Here is a 17081-nt window from a genome sequence, read left to right on the forward strand (position 1 = left end):
GAAAGGAGGTTGCATATCTCCTTACAAAGAGAACAATATTGATGATAGCTACTCATAACTGCAATATTGAATGCTTTGGCAAGAGGCATCTTACTTGTGCTTGTTAACGAAGATGAAACCTTAGAGCACCCATTTTTTTTTCTAGCCATGGTATTGGCCTGTAATTGAACTGATTTCTTTTCCAACAGGCTAGCAGGTTCTAGGCTCTGATACCACTGAAAGATCCTTGATGGATCTCTTCAGCTGATTTGCTATAATTTTATTATTTTTAAATTTGTTTTCCCTGTTTAATAATATTTTCTTGTAGAGCTAGATAGAAGTTGCAGAAGTGTTTGAGTGTTTTATGTTTTTGATGATTTTGCAATGAGTAATAACAGAAGTACAATAACCTGAACTAGTTCTGAAAATATATTTCAAATACAGCAAAAATAATTTCACTTCAAGCAGATTTTTAAATATAAAACCTAGTTTGTAACCGGATGAAGATTTACAATAATATCCAGATGATTACAACCAAGGATAAACCCAACCTGAAGGCATGAAGAAGAAATATGAACCTAGAAAGAAGATACGGCCATATTCCAACTCTCCAATGCTGCACATGGGAAAGAATATGGCTGCCAGGTGTTGCCTTACAGCTGCAAAGTGCCCACATGTGGATAGAATGCCCAAATCCAAGCTGAAACTCTGATTCAATACTGCGTTCCCAAGAAGAAACAATGCACAATCTCCAAGACGCCTTTGACTGCAACAAGTTCAAACCACTGTTTTGGGGGCTACATCCCAAACAGGCAAAGCAAGTGGGGTTGGCGTCCCAAGTGCTGAAAGCTCAATCAGAGCCCAAATCGCAAATCCAAGATGTAATATGTCAATAATGAAGTAGAACTTTCTCTTTACCTCCTTATAACCCACCATACTTAGCTCGAACATGTCTCCATGTGGCGTTGGGTTATAAAATTATATATTTCTTATTTTTAAAGTGGTCAAGTATCAGAAATTGACCATTTTCTCAATAGAAAGAAATCCATTTGCCGAAATGCTTTGAGTCAAAAGATAAATATTTAGAAAAGTTCAAGACCTTTCCAACGAGCTATTGCACCAAGAGATACTCATCTAGATGAGGCCAAAAAGCCCCTTATTACTCCAAAATGGTTATATCTTAGCCTTATTTAAATTATTAAAATGCTAACTTAGGAGAATATTTAAATATATTAAAATATTTTCCAAATAGCGAACTGATAGCCCAAAACACCTCTACAAGGTGAAACTGATCTTGTCACCTCCTGTGACTGATGCCCGTTAATTTGAAATAACTGACAGTGTCATCCCTAAAAAATAGGTATACTCCTAAAAAATAGGAATGTCTCCAAATCTCCCGAAACTGAAACCATAGAATGATCTTGTAGAGACTCAAGAATGAAACCCATCTCCACCTCCTAAAATGTAAGAAACTCCTACAATTAAGGAATTGCTCTCAACTGCTCTCCTATTGTTTGAAACTCCAGATCCGAACACTGTGTACCTTGACTAAGTCTCTAAACATCACTACCAGCCTACGAGACTCAAATGATAGGCCAACTCTATCGTCTCTGATGTCCACTCTAGAAAGGGGACATGACACTCAACACAAGTCTCACGATTGAAACGTGCTTTGATACCACTTGTAATGTCCCGTTTCAGGACATTTTTAGGTTTTTCATTTATTTTGTATACATTTTTTAATATTTCCTTTATTTTCCTCACGACGTTAAATATTATATATATATATATATATATATATTTTTTTCCATAGAGTCATGACCTTTTGTTGATAATAATTATATTATATTAAGAATAATATAATTATATTATTATATTAAATATATATATTTATATTAATAATACCGTTAATATATATATATTATTTATATAAGTTTAATAACATATTTTATATATATAATGATATCATTATTAATCGTGTTAGAGTTATAAATATTATTAATCTTATATATCATATATATATATATATATATAAAATTTATATTCAATAGTATATTATTTTAAATATCATATATATGTATGATAATATATATGATATATAATAATTTATATATTTTATTAATCATTTTAATATTATAAACTTTATATACTATACCTATTTATTATTAAATTATATATGTCCAAAATGGGGATATTGCATACAACATTATGCAAATAGTTGATTCATGTGGGTACATCAGCACCATACTACATGAATTCATACTTAGTTTACATTGTTGCGGCCATGGGGACGTTCTTTGGACTCTCCACCGAGGGAGATTGGTCTTTAGTTCCCATCTGGAACTACTATGACCAGATTATGCTGATACAGAGCAAGCACCATTACAAAAGGGTTTAGAATGTGTTCTTTGGACATTTTAGGTGTCTTTTTGACAAAGAATTAGCGATCAAAAGGGTATCAAATGAACCATGGGAAAGGGTAAATCAGCTTGGGTGCATCTTCCTGCAATTTCTAACTATCACCTACCTGAGAGTTGGTTATTTTCAAGGAGAACCATACACCTTATCGAGATATCCTACTGTTAGGATCATTCTGATGGAGTTGGCTAGATAGCTCATGTAGGTGCAGTCGTATCAACATAGTTAGCACGGGACAGGATTCAACATTACTATTACCAAACCCCTCCAAACTAGTAGGTATACACTCAAATTAGTGTATAAAGATAAAGCCATGGAAGCAAAACTTCAACTTGTTACCTTGTAGAAATTCAGAGCTAGGTTCGACTTCGGCTATTGAGGGATGCATTCGAAAATCAAAAGAGCATTCAACCATGTTCATTGCATGGAGGATGTGTGGATTGACTTCTGCACAGAGAAAGACATCATTAAAATGGACTACTATATGCTTACATTGCAGCAAATCAATAACCTCAACATGGTTGAGATTCCGTAGGGGTTTGAGATTGAAGATGATGGTGTGATCCTAGATCCTGAGTATCACAATACTCAGTTTGATCAGGTTGCCCCTTTTCCTATTAAGTGGCAACAAAAGGAAGGAACTTTTGTCTTTGATAGATTCCAATTTATTTTACTGAATGAAAATCAAAGGCCTCAAGAGAGTACATCCAAATCTTGGGCTAGATTGCAATAACTTTATATTGGTGGGAAGGAGATCTTAGGTGGAGATTAAAAAGAAGGATGGTTCATCTTTTTCAAGGCTGGCTGAAACTCTTAAGTTTTAGCTCAAAAGAGGAAAAGGATGAAATCCACTCTTAGATTCTACTCGAGCACCTATGCCAACTCAAGAATCAGAGGAGGAATCAAAAGAGGAATCTAATGAAGAGGACAGAGAGAAAGAGGGAGAGATAATGATCATATCTTCGCCAAGGCTACCAAACAACCACAAACCATCTATTCAAGAGGAATCATTCTTAAATGTTGTAGACAATGATGTGGATTCATTCTCCACTGTATTAATGCCTACCATTTCTATCTTCGAGGTGAACTATAGGTGCTCCCCATCTCGTATAGAGGGAAATGTATTCGATGATTTTCCAACTCTCATAGAGGGTAAAGTTTCCCAACTTGATACCTCGGCTGCAGGATTTGAGATGTTCATGACGGAGTCATCTCAAAGGACACCCATGGTTTCGGCCATGCCAATTGAAGCAAGCACTGTGACGAAAAATTACAATCAGGATCAATGTTTGTTGTATCCACTTTCCCGGTTTCAACAGATGAAGGTTTTAGTCTACTTGCATGGTTGGGAAAGATCACCATGAAAAGGAGGAAGGTCGTATTACCACTAGATGATCTCCCTATGAAGAAGAATAAGTCTAAACTCCCAAAGACAAAGGCCGTTTCAAGAATCGTTGTTGATTCTGAAAAGACCAAATATGTTGAGATTGCAGAGCCTTTGTTGGATAAACTAGTTGAGGAGCTTAATTGCTCAAATTACAAGTTCACCAAAATTGAACTTGGTAAACAAACACAACTGCGGTGTTTATAGAATGCTCAAGATGCACTCTCAAACTTGTCAGAAAGTAATAATGAGCTCTGGGAAAAGAAAAATCAGCTGAAGCAGGAGATTTCACATTAAGTATTTCATAGCAAATGTAGTGGTAGGTTACATATCTTTCAGTGTATTGACGACAAATTTGTTTCTTTGTGTGTATCTTACGCATGTTTATTTGTGTGTCCTTCCATGGGTAACATAATTAAAAAAAGTTTTTTGTAGTTGTGTGCCATGGGAGAATCTCAATATTGTGAATTCAGCTTGTTTAAAGCTGATCAATGCTAATAATGAAGGTAAATGTGAAGATCTCTGTCCAGTTTCATTCTGATGACATTTAGCCATGAGTTTGTATATTTTGCAAGCAAAAGAAGCATTTTCATCCTCGGAAGTATGTGAGAATTTTAATGTAAGGATAGACAAGGCAATAAAACTGATATTTTGAGAAGGAAGTGTGCCTTTTGATATATGAGAAGTTTCACTGTTGAAATGACATTAGGCGTAATAAATGCTTTAATCAATGTAAAGAGCAGATTTTAATTAAGGCACCTCTTTATTATGGTAGTGTATTATTTTCTTGAATATTATTCATAATGCAATCTGTTGGCGGTTTACCTTCTTATTAAGTTTTATTGGTCTACCAAAGTATAAATAACGAAAGAAGATTTACTGTAAAGAATTGTAGAGGGAAATAGATTGAAAAGGCAACCATAAAAGGAACACTAGTCTCTTTGTTGAGTTCAGTGCTATTAAAAATCTCTCTAGCGCTTACTAGATTAAAGGTTTTATATGGAATCACCATTTATATGGGCTGGGTCTGCCAATTAGTATTATAGCCCCACTGTACTTCAGTTACATTTTGGCACTATTGAGTGCAACACTAACTTGCCTAAAGCTACTAATATTATTTTTGAGACATTTAGTCTCATTTGCAACTACTCTAGAGTTTTTACTTACAGTATTTACTATTTGCTATTTTGCTTTTGAAGTTTGAACTTTATTGAATCTTGATAACTTGATTGTAATTCTGATTTTGATGAACATTTGATCATGATTAATATGATTATGAAATGAAAAATTTAAAATTTCGAAAATTCTTGTTGTAAGATCTATATTTGATAGTTTCAATTTTGACATTTGTCATTTGAATACTAGGCTCCAGTTATTATGTTATACATCTTTTATGTTTTCCAAATTAAATTTTTAAGTACTAATGCTATATTGATTATGTCAGCGCTGTCCTTCCCTCTGCCCAAGGCATTCCCAAACATAAGTCCCAAGTACCCCTGTCCCCCTAAAGGAAACATCCTTAAACCTGGTGGAACACTGATAATAATTGTCTACTCCAGATAAGTGCTGCGTAAATCATGTTTGTAGCGTGTAATTTCTCCCTCTCTCTCTTTCTCCTTCTCCCCTGCTTGCCCTACTGTTTTAAATTGTAAACCAACACAAGGTACCTAAGACGGTGCCATATTTGCCAGGATATGAATTTTACACATTTTCCATGAAATAAAAACATTTTTTGCCAAGCTTAGAAAATTATTATATTAACCACATTATCCTATTTATTGAACTACAAATGTTAACTAATTTCTAATAAATATGATATTTAGCTTGCAGTACAGTATTGTTTTGCAATAAGATGTTGACGTTTCAATTTTTGAAAAGAAGTTTAACTTCTACAGACAAAATTTTAAGTTCTCCAATCATTGCTTATGGAGGCATCAAGCCATTCCCACAGCGAGCATGCCAAGTGGAAAAGAAGCTTACAGGAAAATCCTATCAAGACCCTAAGGTAACATTTTCAATGTTTTACTTATTTGGCCCATCTCCTCATCAAAGAGGACTGTTCTTTTGTACCATTATGGCAGGAATGATGATTTTGTTTTTCAATAGAGCTAAAACATTAAGTTGAAGTCATATATATGTTGCTTGTAATGATCTTTTATGTTTGAATTATCAATGTATATCTTTTTATAGCCTCTGTCTTCATCTTCAAGTTGCTTTAAAAATAGTTCTGCTGTGTTTTTGTACCCTTGAGTTGTCCTTATGTTGCATCTCACACTGAATATTTTCATTGTCTTAGCAAGAATCAATTATTTTATGTTTCCATTAGGATTGAAAAAAAAGCTGATCATGTGGACGTTGCTTTTGTCACATTTGTAATATTAGAAGCCTGACATTTTCATTAATAGGCCGAGAAATCATGAGGATAAATCTTTACAGGAACTGATCACAATAGCTACAAAACTGACAATGATGATTCTTTACAATATAAAGTAATGGATTATTTTATCAAGTGGTGGAAAGTTAAATAAAGAATGATGATAAGATTGTAATAAATGAAAAAGGCTTTCTACTCAAATTTTAACACATTAGGTAGAATGCCAAGTAAACACGTGAAGTTACAAAGCCACACTAATGTGACTAAGCAAGACATTTTATAGAGTACAATGGTTTTCTGCAGCATATATCATTTTGAACCTCTACTCATAGCAAGGTTTTGAGGAATATTTGGATATCACAAACATCTTTTTTTTTGAAAAACTTATTTAGGTAAGATAATGTTGGGTGGATATTTTGCAACTGATAGTTTTCTGACAATCTAGTCGCAAAAATGGATGACTAGCCATAGCGTATGAGACAGAGTCTCTCCTACCTTAAACGGAAGGCTCCCCCTTTGCACTATTCCTTGGATCAACTGAAGGTAAGCAAGAAGTTAAGAGATTCTGAAAGAGGTATTACCAATATTGTTTCCTCTTAACTTTCAAGAAAGAAACCACTTACTTGTAGAGCAAGTAATGGGCAAGATGAAATCTCTAACAACATTTCTATCTAAAGCTGGGAATAGTGATACTGATGAACCAACACACTAACTCAAACGCTAGTTAAAAGCGTACTAGTTTGGCTAGTCCGATTTTAATCTATTCTATAAGAGTAATCAAAACCATCCACAAGTATAAAATTCTAACTACTTTTGTGAATTAAGAAGGCAATAGAAGCTGCAGTCAAAGCTCCTAGTTTATGTAATACCACAGTTGCTTCTAGTCAAGGCTTTGAATCTGACTGCTCCTTAATTCTTTATGCTCGATTACTAAAGACACAAAAACACATGAATCAAAGAAGACAAATGCAAATCACAGTCAAAGCTTCCAATCTGCACTTAATCACAATAGCACTCAATCGAAGTTCAACTCCAATTGTTTCTTGTATTCACTTTTCATCCAAAATAGTATTACACAATCAAAGTTATGCTTGCACAATTTCTTCAAAGCTTTTTTGTATATAAGAAAAGATGATATTTACAATGGGGGGGCACTCCTTTGTATAGGCAAAGGAGTTGAGAAAAAGGTGGAGGAAAAGTGGGAGCAACTCAACCAACTTTGACCTGGTCTAACTAGGTGAGAGAAATTATTGGATTATGTCATAAGGACATGCAATCAAATTACATGTAATTACATCTCCTGCAATTCATTCTCTTGAACTACAAACATGAAAAACTAAAGAAAGAAGAAGACAAAAAAAGCTGAAACAATCATAAGGATTGTTCTCAAGGGCCTTGTACTTGGTGATGCAATCACGCACTAAATGAGGATTTGAGATTTCCATTGTCTTTCATATGGCTTTGATTTTGACTGCATCAACATATGCTATTTTCACAACCTTGTAATTTGATGAAAGGGAATCCCATAGGCGCTTCGCTACGGATTTGTATGTACCAAACCTGTTCATTGTGTTTTATCCGAATTCTTCAGAATCAAGCTCAACATTCACTGTGACAGTATATTCCGAAGTTATCTCCTTCTCTGTGACTAGGTTGTCATGTTCAGTAAGGACAGTACATCCCATTTGCTCCAAAAACACATGATCTCTATTTCAATTGATTGACAGTATTCCAAGGATGCTTGCAATTTTATCGAAAGTTTTCCCAAGGTCTCCTCATTGTGGCCCATGAGTCTTCGACATTTGTATGACATTTCTAAAGATGGAACGACTTCACATGCAATCATGCCATTCAAATCAGCAATAGCCATTTGATTCCAATCAACTAAGATTTCTTTCAAGGTGTTAGCTTCCTCACTCAAAGATGCAATATAGTCATGCAACATCTCCTCTATACCTCTTATACGTTCAAGAACTTTGAACGCACTTTTAATGCCCTAAACTCTTTCAAAAATAACCTCTCCAAACCAAGTCTTTGCTGCTTCAATTATTCGTTTATCCCAAGGTGTCCGAGATGTGGTGACTGCATGTTGTGATGACTACCGTTGAATGACCTCATTTAGGCAAGCAACCTCTTTCTTAAGCTAAAATTATTTTACCCCCACCACTCATGATTGCTTTTTGATACATTAGCAAGTGCATCTTCAACATCCTGTAGACAACTCAGCTGTGATTGTTTACTAAGTTCAATTTTGGTGAACTTGTAATTTGAACGGTTAAGTTCTTCGACTGGTTTATCTACCAAGGGTTCAACATTTTTTGCATACTTAGTCTTTTTAGAATCCACCACAATCCTTGAAACAATCTTATCTTTAAAAGATTTAGACTTATTTTTCTTAACAAGAAGATTATCCGGAGGCACCACAACCTTTCTTCTCTTCATAGTGATTTTACCCAACCATGCAAGCAGAGTAAAACCCCTGTCTATAGAAATAGGAATAGTGGCAACCATAGACATTGATCTTGATTGTATCTCCATTGTGATCGAGCATGCTTTAGTTTGTACGACTGAATTCATGGGTGCTTGATGAGAAGATTTTGTCATAAACAATTCGAAACCAATCATTGAAGTATCAAGTTGGGAAACTTGACCTTCCGTGAGAGTTAAGAAATCTTCAAGCACGTTTCCCAAATTCTTACACTGTTTAGCTATGAGAAAAAGAGGGGCTACTGAAGAGATGGGGGAGTGCCAACATATTTACTTCTGAAGCAGGAAAGGTAGATGTAAAAATTGTAGAGAAGGAATCCACATCATTGTCAATGCCATCCAAGAAGGGCGTTTCCTGATTGGATGGACCTTGAGTTTTTGTCGTCCGCGGAGGAGAAAAAATCATAACCTCTCCTTCTGCTTCATGCTCAATTGATTTTTTTCCAGATTCCTCCTCAGATTCTTGAGCGTGCATAGGTGCTTAAGAGGATTCTTGAGATGATTTAGACCCCTTCCCGCCTTTCAACTTAAACTTAAGAGATTTAACTAGAACGGAAGAAGGTGCACCATCTTTGCTTGAAATTTTCACCGAGATGTCCTTCCAACTGGTCCAAAACTATCACAATCTACCTCGAGCTTGGGATGCATCCTCCGAAGACCTTTGATCTTTAACCATTTGGTGGTATTTGCCAAGATAGACTTGAATCTATCAATGATAGAAACACCTATTTGCTACCAATGTATGGGAAAAGGGCACCGTTTGTGAAAACTAGCTTGATAATATTCTAGATCAAGAATGTTGCCATTATCTTCAATTTGAAGATTGGGTGGAATTTCAACCATATTAAGATCAATAATCTTCTGCAATGTGAGCGTGTAGTAATCCATATTTATTATATCCAACTCCATACATAAGTCAATCCATATGTCCTCAATGTGATGGACATGAGTGAATGCTCTTTTGATCCTTGAATGCACTTCAAACCAAACATAGCTTTGAACTTTTTCAATGTGATTAGTTGAAGTTCTGCTTCCATAGCTTTTGCCTTGTAGACTGAATTGATCATATATTGACCAATGACCAAGGGCTTGGTTGTAGTGATACCGAATCTTGGCTTGTGTTGAGTATTCAAATACGTCTACACTTCCATAAGCTGTTTCGCCAACTCCATCGGAATGATTTTATCAGTAGCATACCTTGGTAAGAGATATGGTTCTCCTTTGAAATAACCAACTCTCAAATAAGTGAAAGTTGGAAACTGCAAAAATATGACACCAAATTGATTCACCCTATTCCAAGCTTCATTTGATACTCTCTTGATTACCAACTGTTTATCAAATTGACATCTGAGATGTTGAAAGAATGCATCTTGGACTCTCCTATAGTAATATTTGCTATATTCCAATGATCTGATCATAATAGGTCCAAATTGGAACTTGAAGCTAATCCCCTTTAGTTGAAAGTCTTGAGAAGGATTCCATAAATGCAGCAATGTAAACCAGGTAAGAGTTCATATAAAATGATGTTGATGTTCCCACATTGAGCAATTGCTCACATAGTGTTGTATTAATAAGCTCTTCCTAGAAGATGGGTTCTTCATAATCAAAGATCTGGACAATGAATTTGTAAATCCATGGTTCAAAGTCACTAGACTCTTTGAGACCACATATCCTACTAAGGGGAGTAATCAAGTCCTTACGCTTTGGCTTGAAATCAAATTTGTGAATTGTCTTGGGCCACTTTAAAAAATTATTTCTTTTGACATTCAACCAATATCCATTCATATACCTTTGATAATATGATTTCTTCTCATTCCACGACTCTAGGGATGTCTCTTTTGATAGGTTGACACACTCTTCACTCTGAGGAACTCAGAAGATATTTTCAGTGGCTTTTGGGTCTAAGCTAATGATAACTTTACCATCTGCATCCTTGATTGTTTTCGTCTTTGGACTGAAATTTCTAGCACATCCTAAGAGGAATTATGGCTCCAGGCCACCCATAGGAAAGGTAGACACCAAATGAAAGTACTTTTCTTGATGTGTCTCATTTCTTTATTAGGAGGAGCTTCAATCCTTTGTAAGAAATCAGTCATGTCAAGGTGCCCAACCTCTGTATTAGATACTTGATCCGGAAGAGATGAGACTTGAGATGTAGATGCACGAGCTAACTCCCTGTCATACTGATACTTTATCTTTCCTTTGGACTTCGTGAATGAGGACATGTCTTTTGCTGCAACATGAAAATTCCAAAAGGTGAATACATCATCAAAGGATATTGATTCCGTAAAGATGTTGATTCTTGACTGGTAACAATGGATCTACAAGGGGCAAAACACTGAGAGTATTGATGAGATACTCAAAGATCTTGCATAATGACTTTGAATGAAAATGGTAAGAATATGCAAAAGGCTGGATGCGATTTAGGGAGATGGAAAGCATGTGGGTAATGATGGGTTTTTATGTAAATGTTTTAGGAATGTAGGCTAGGTGCATTTGGATACGTGCAAATGATGTCTTTGTCATTTAAAGAGTGACCTTTTACCAAAATCGTGTTCTCTTGATGTAATTACATGTAAAGTGATTTACATGCAATCATGACTTGATGCGAACATGCAATTAGGTTCAAAGGACAAAAATGCATGTAAGTGGGAATGAAGGATGAGATTACATGTAAATGCAGATGGAGAATGAGATTACATTTAAATGCATATGGAGAATGAGATACAATGTGCTTTGGCATGTGTTGATAACTATGGAATGAAGTGATGCACTTGCATGTAATAGTGGAAGGTGAAATAGAGTGAAATGCTTTTAAATTCTTGGGAAAGAACTTGCAAACTCTTCGAAAAGAAGGAAAACAAAGCAGCAAGAAAACAACCAACAAAACTAAAAACAAAACAAAAACAAAACAAAAACATACCTTTGGTGTTTGACTCAAACATGTCAAAAAACAAGTTGCTTTCTTATGTAAATTCAAATTTGGAATTTGGGAAAATTCCAAACACTAAAGAATGAAAGTTCTCATCTTATGTAAAGAAAAAATCAACAATACATGGCATATCTTTGGACAAATGCACAATGATGAACGAAAATATGCAATGAAATAACAAAGGATTGAAAACTTCAACTTACTTGGTGATCAAAGAGCTAAAAATGGAAGATTAATAGGTTTAAAGAATGTTTCTTCTCCAAATTCAAGTCTACAACCATCTTGATTTCTTCTGACTTTGAATGAGTAATAAATGAGGTGTTTTTGGATATCGACACCAAAAATGTGCTCTTCAATCACCAATATGCAAGACGTTTTTTTGCAATCACCATGTTCTTGGGAAGTTTTTGATTAAAAAATGTGGTTTCAAAATGCATTTACATGAAATGTTTTTGGCAATGAATGGCAAAAAAGTGGTTCCCAAAAGCATTAATATGCATCAAAACCCTAAAATGACTCCCATAGATGCAAAGACGTGATCTCTAAATGCCATTTTTGGGTGAAAACGTGCCCTTGTTCTACCTTGGAATGACTCGATTTGGCAAGAAATGCTCACGCCAAGTGCTTGAAAATACATAAAAAACTTCAAAACGCCCCATGTAGATTGATTTCATAGATGAAATGGACAAATCTAGACATGATCATCAAAAACATGGTCTTTAAAGGAAAGAAAATGAACGATTTTGTCTTGGAGGAAAAATCGTGGTCTCAATGGACAAATACTTGAATTTCAAAGGCAAATCACACTCTATTAGGGAGTTTGCATATTTTAAAATGCATGTATATGGAGGCTGTCATGTCCCCTCTTTAGCTCTGTCTAGTAGTGACATGAGAGTTAGCCTATTATGGAGTCTCGTACGCTGGCAATGGTGATTAGGGACTCAGTCAGGGTTTTAGCGTCTCGATTTGGTATTACAGGCAGTAGTAGATCAGTTGAGAGTAGTTCCTTGACTTTAGGAGGCAGTTCCTTGATTGTAGGAGAAGATTCCTACCTTTTAGGAGGTGGTGACGTTTCCAGAGTTGAGGTTCTGTGAGATCACCCCTTGGTCTCAATTTTAGGAGATTTGGGTGTGTTCCCTATTTTTTAGGAGTATCGCTAGATTTGATGTTGTGATTGCTAATTGGCCCAGGTTGTCTGGCATCAGTCACAGGTAGGTGACAAACTCAGTTTCATATTTTAGAGGTGTTTGGGTTGTTCCTTGGCTACTTGGGAAATATTTTAATATATTAAATATTCTCCTAAGTTAGCATTTTAATAATTTGAATAAGGCTAAGTGTTTAACCATTTTGGAGTAATAAGGAGTTTTCTGGCTCCATTTGTATCAATTTTCCTGTGTGTGATAGCTTGTTGGAAAGAGCTCAGTCTCTAGTATTTGATTATCACTTGCCGAGATTTATTTCATGCTTGGAGCTATTTGTCATTAATAAAGTAATGGTTTCTTTCTATTTGGATGCCTTTATTGGGAAAATATTGTTATATTATAAAGTTTAAATTAAATTCACTTTAGGGTTCAAATTGCCTTGGAGAGGGGATATAAGGAGAAGGCAACCTAAAGATAAGTATCTCTATCATTTTGTCAACCTATTTTGGACACCATTGCTCTGGAAGAGCATTCCTCACTTAGGACGCAAACCGTAGTGTTGAGAGCATATTTGTTGGGACGTAGCCCTCAACAAGATCAGATTTGAAGGTTCTTATGCATACAGTTCGATCACAGCAAAGGATCAATTTCTAGTATTGCCATCACACTTTGTAGGCAGTGGATTTATTGGGAAGGCAGCCACTTTGGTTCAGCCTGACTTTTCCTTATAGCAGCTTGCAGGAGGAATTCTGGAGTGTTTATTTGCAGCAGAATGGAGTTGTTTTATTGCAGCAACTTGGGCTCTATCATTTGAACTTGTTTAGCTGTAACTGGTTCCCATCTTCAGTTGATGTTGACTTTGTTTGAAGCACATCTGTATTGGTACTATTCTGAAATAAATCACTCTGTTGGTACGGTTTTAGAATCATTTCCAGAATAGTATGTATTGCTGCATATGATTTCTATCACTAATATTTTATCAGTTACTGTTATTTATTCATTGTAATACCTATATTCTGAAAAATATAAAAAGAAACAACCTTCTTTTGCAACTTCTGTCTAGCTCTATAAAGTCAAAGAAAAATCTATAGGAATATATAATTTATATAATTAAACAAATAGTAGCAACAGAGCAAATATCCATTTGGGATATTTCAGAGGCAAAAGGAGAATCACACTCTTGAAGCCTCATTAAATGTTTTAAAATGCATATAAGGGTAAAACAATGCAAATCACACTCGTTTGGCTTCATTACCTGTTTTAAAATTATGCCTTTAGAAGTTGAGAATACAGATCACACTCTCAAGGCCTCATTACATGTTTCAAAACTTAAAACATGAGCAAACAATGCAAACTACACTCTTGGACCCTCATTACATATATCACTTTAACATGTAAATGATCATTTCCATGCAAGTCGTACTCTTGGAGACCTTTTGCTTATTTTAAAAACTTATCTTTTATTTGTCTAAGTCCATAAAAATGACTTTATAGTGTAATTCGCACTCTCAGGATGCAATTGCATGTAAAGTGAATTACATATAAAAGAGGTTTTTCATGCAAAGTGGATTGTAGGAAGTCCATTACATGCATTTCTAGTGCAAATCACACTCTTGGAGGCTCTTTACATGTTTACATGTAATTGGGTTGAAAGTTGCATTTGCACAACTTAGATGATCAATTAAACACATGTTTAATTGATTTTTGAGGAAATATCACTTAAGTGGGTCAAAAATAACGTTTACACTATATAATTAATATATCACATGCAAATATTATTTCAAAAAGCAATATTTAACTTAGACATTTTTAATAAAACATAAAGTAACTCAAAAAAAAATCAAACTACATAGTTAATAAAGTCACTTGAGTGAAATCTTTTAAAAAGCAACTCAACATTAAAATATAACATAAAGTGCTTTATAGTTAAATGATAAATTTAAGTGATACAGTACTTAAAAAACATAACATAAAGTGAATTTATGATATATTTTTCAAAAAGTAAATGTCAACTTGAAAATATAACATGATTTTTAAAATTATACAATTGCATCTAGAGAGTCCACCTTTTGGGCACTAAAATGATCATTTCTTTTGATTGCCAAGCCCGATTAAGCCCTAAGATATACCAAATCGAATGGGAAACCAAAAGCAAGGGATTGAACAAAACCAAAAGAGCAAAAAACAACAAATAGATACTCAAAAACACTAAAAAGTACGTTGAAGACTTCAAAAATCAAGCATAGGCTTAAGAAAAAGAAAAAGAAAAAAGACTTGACAAAAGCCTTCAGCAAAAGAGTTCATTACGTGAATTGGGGTTGACTGATTGATCAATACTAACTAATTTAAGAATGTACTAAACTCAGAGAAATGCAAAACACATGGTGAATTGTGTTAAATCTGTTTTTGATTATCAATCAAATTGTTGCTGTTGTGTAACAATTTGATCATTGCTAGAGCTTAGAATTTGTGAGAGTTTCTATTCTATTTGCTGGGTGACCATAATCTGATTTTTGGGGCAGCTATTGTCCATAAGAAGCAGCATCTAGAGTGACCTGGTTGGGCATTAATTCCCAATCGTTTCCCTTGGTTTATGACACCACTGCTAGGCTTGTTTTCAAAGCACAATATAACATTACAAGGCATTTTGTATCTGCACAATATAACATTGCTAGGCATTTTGTATCTACACAATATAATACTTAGGGGCAGCATTGGTAGTTGGCATTGTTGGGTGGATATTTTGCAACCGACAGTTTTGGGTAAAAAGCCAATTGCAAAATAGGATGACTACCCAATTGCAAAAAGGATGACCAGCCACAACGTGTGAGAGTCTCTCTTACCTTAAAGGGAAGACTCTCCTTTCTCACCGTTCCTTGGATCAACTCAAGGTAAGCAAGAAGTCGAGAGATTTTGTAAAAAAAGTGTTACCAATATCCTTTCATAACTTTCAAAAAAGAGTCCACTTACTCGTGGAGTGAGTAATGGGCAGGGTGAATTTCTAACTACACTTCTATCAAGAGCTGGAAACAGTGATACTGATAAACCTCCACTAACTCAAAAGGCTAGTTGAAAATGTACCGGTTTGTCTATATGGAAAAACTTTACAATTAAGGCACAAAGATTCCTAATAGTAAAAATAACTTTACTATTTTGTGAGTTAAGAAAGAAGTATAAGCTATAGACAAAACTTCTAGCTATATATTTCCACAACTGCTCCCAGTCAAGCTTCGGCTCCGATTGTTCTTAAATCATTATACTCTATTATTGAACATGCAATAATAACATGAATCAAAGACAATAGGCACAGATTATAGTCAAAGCTTCTAATTTGTTCTATCACAATTGTTTCTAGTCAAAACTTCGAATCCAATTGCTTCTTTTATTCACTTTTCTCACAAATTCATACTGCACAATCAAAGTTATGCTACCACAAATGTGGCAGAGCTTTCTTGCATACAACAAAAGATGATTTTTACAATGAGGGGCCACTCCTTTATATAGGCATAGGAGTTGAGAAAAAGGTGGAGGAAAAAGTGGTAGCAACTCAACCAACTTTGACCTAGTATAACTGAAAGAGAAATTATAGGGTTACATGCAACTGCACGTGCAACTTGTATTACATCTTTTCATGCAATACATCCTCTTCAATTGCAAACATGAAAAAAGAAGAAGAAGAAGAAAGATAGAAGAGAATTGAAACAATCCTAGGGATTGTTCTAAAGGGCCTTGTACTTGGCAATGCAATCTCGGATGATCACAGGATCGGAAGTTCCTGTACTTTGTACCGCTATACTCACCTTGATAACCATGGTGTTGTGTCTTTTGATAACCTCTGACTTTGATGAATTGTCCGTTGTCATGTGGAAACTTATGTGATCTATCTTTTATCACTTAAGTTGTCGTGAATTCTCCTTTGTAGATTGACACATTTTGGATTCTCTAACACTTGAAAACCTTCTTGACGATGTCCGAATGTGAACTCAGAACAACTTTCCATTAGCACCTTTAACTTTTTTTTTGACATAAAGTGCTTGGCGCATGGGAATGCATGCAAATGGAGATTGCTGATTTCCAAAATGTGAGTTGGGCTTTCAAGATGTGACAGGACATCCTACATTACTTGAAGGAAAACTTGCAATGGGCACAAAATCAACAAAAGCTGTACGCCGATAGACACTGAATGGAGAGGATTTTCAAAGTAGGGGACTTGGTTTATCTTAGGCTACAGCCATATCGACAATCCCCATCAAAGGAAAAAGGAACAGAAAAATTGAAGCCATGATTTTATGCCCCCTATTGCATAGTCTGTCACATTGCTGAAGTTGCTTACGAGCTGGAACTTTCAGAGGGAAGCCGTATTCA

At 35.1% G+C, this 17081-nt stretch overlaps 1 protein-coding gene across 1 annotated transcript in view; it reads left to right on the plus strand.

Moving 5' to 3' along the window:
- LOC149543133 (uncharacterized) overlaps positions 1-17081 on the plus strand; it is a 327129-nt gene that overhangs the window by 42517 nt on the left and 267531 nt on the right. Inside the window, exon 5 of the mRNA XM_089798038.1 lies at positions 5677-5786. Within this exon, the coding sequence (XP_089654164.1) occupies positions 5677-5786 (110 nt within the window). The remainder of the gene's footprint in view (positions 1-5676; positions 5787-17081) is intronic.

This window comes from Cupressus sempervirens, chromosome 8, assembly GCF_028749045.1.
Source record: "Cupressus sempervirens isolate cs-2001-9-10 chromosome 8, ASM2874904v1, whole genome shotgun sequence".
NCBI lineage: Eukaryota > Viridiplantae > Streptophyta > Pinopsida > Cupressales > Cupressaceae > Cupressus > Cupressus sempervirens.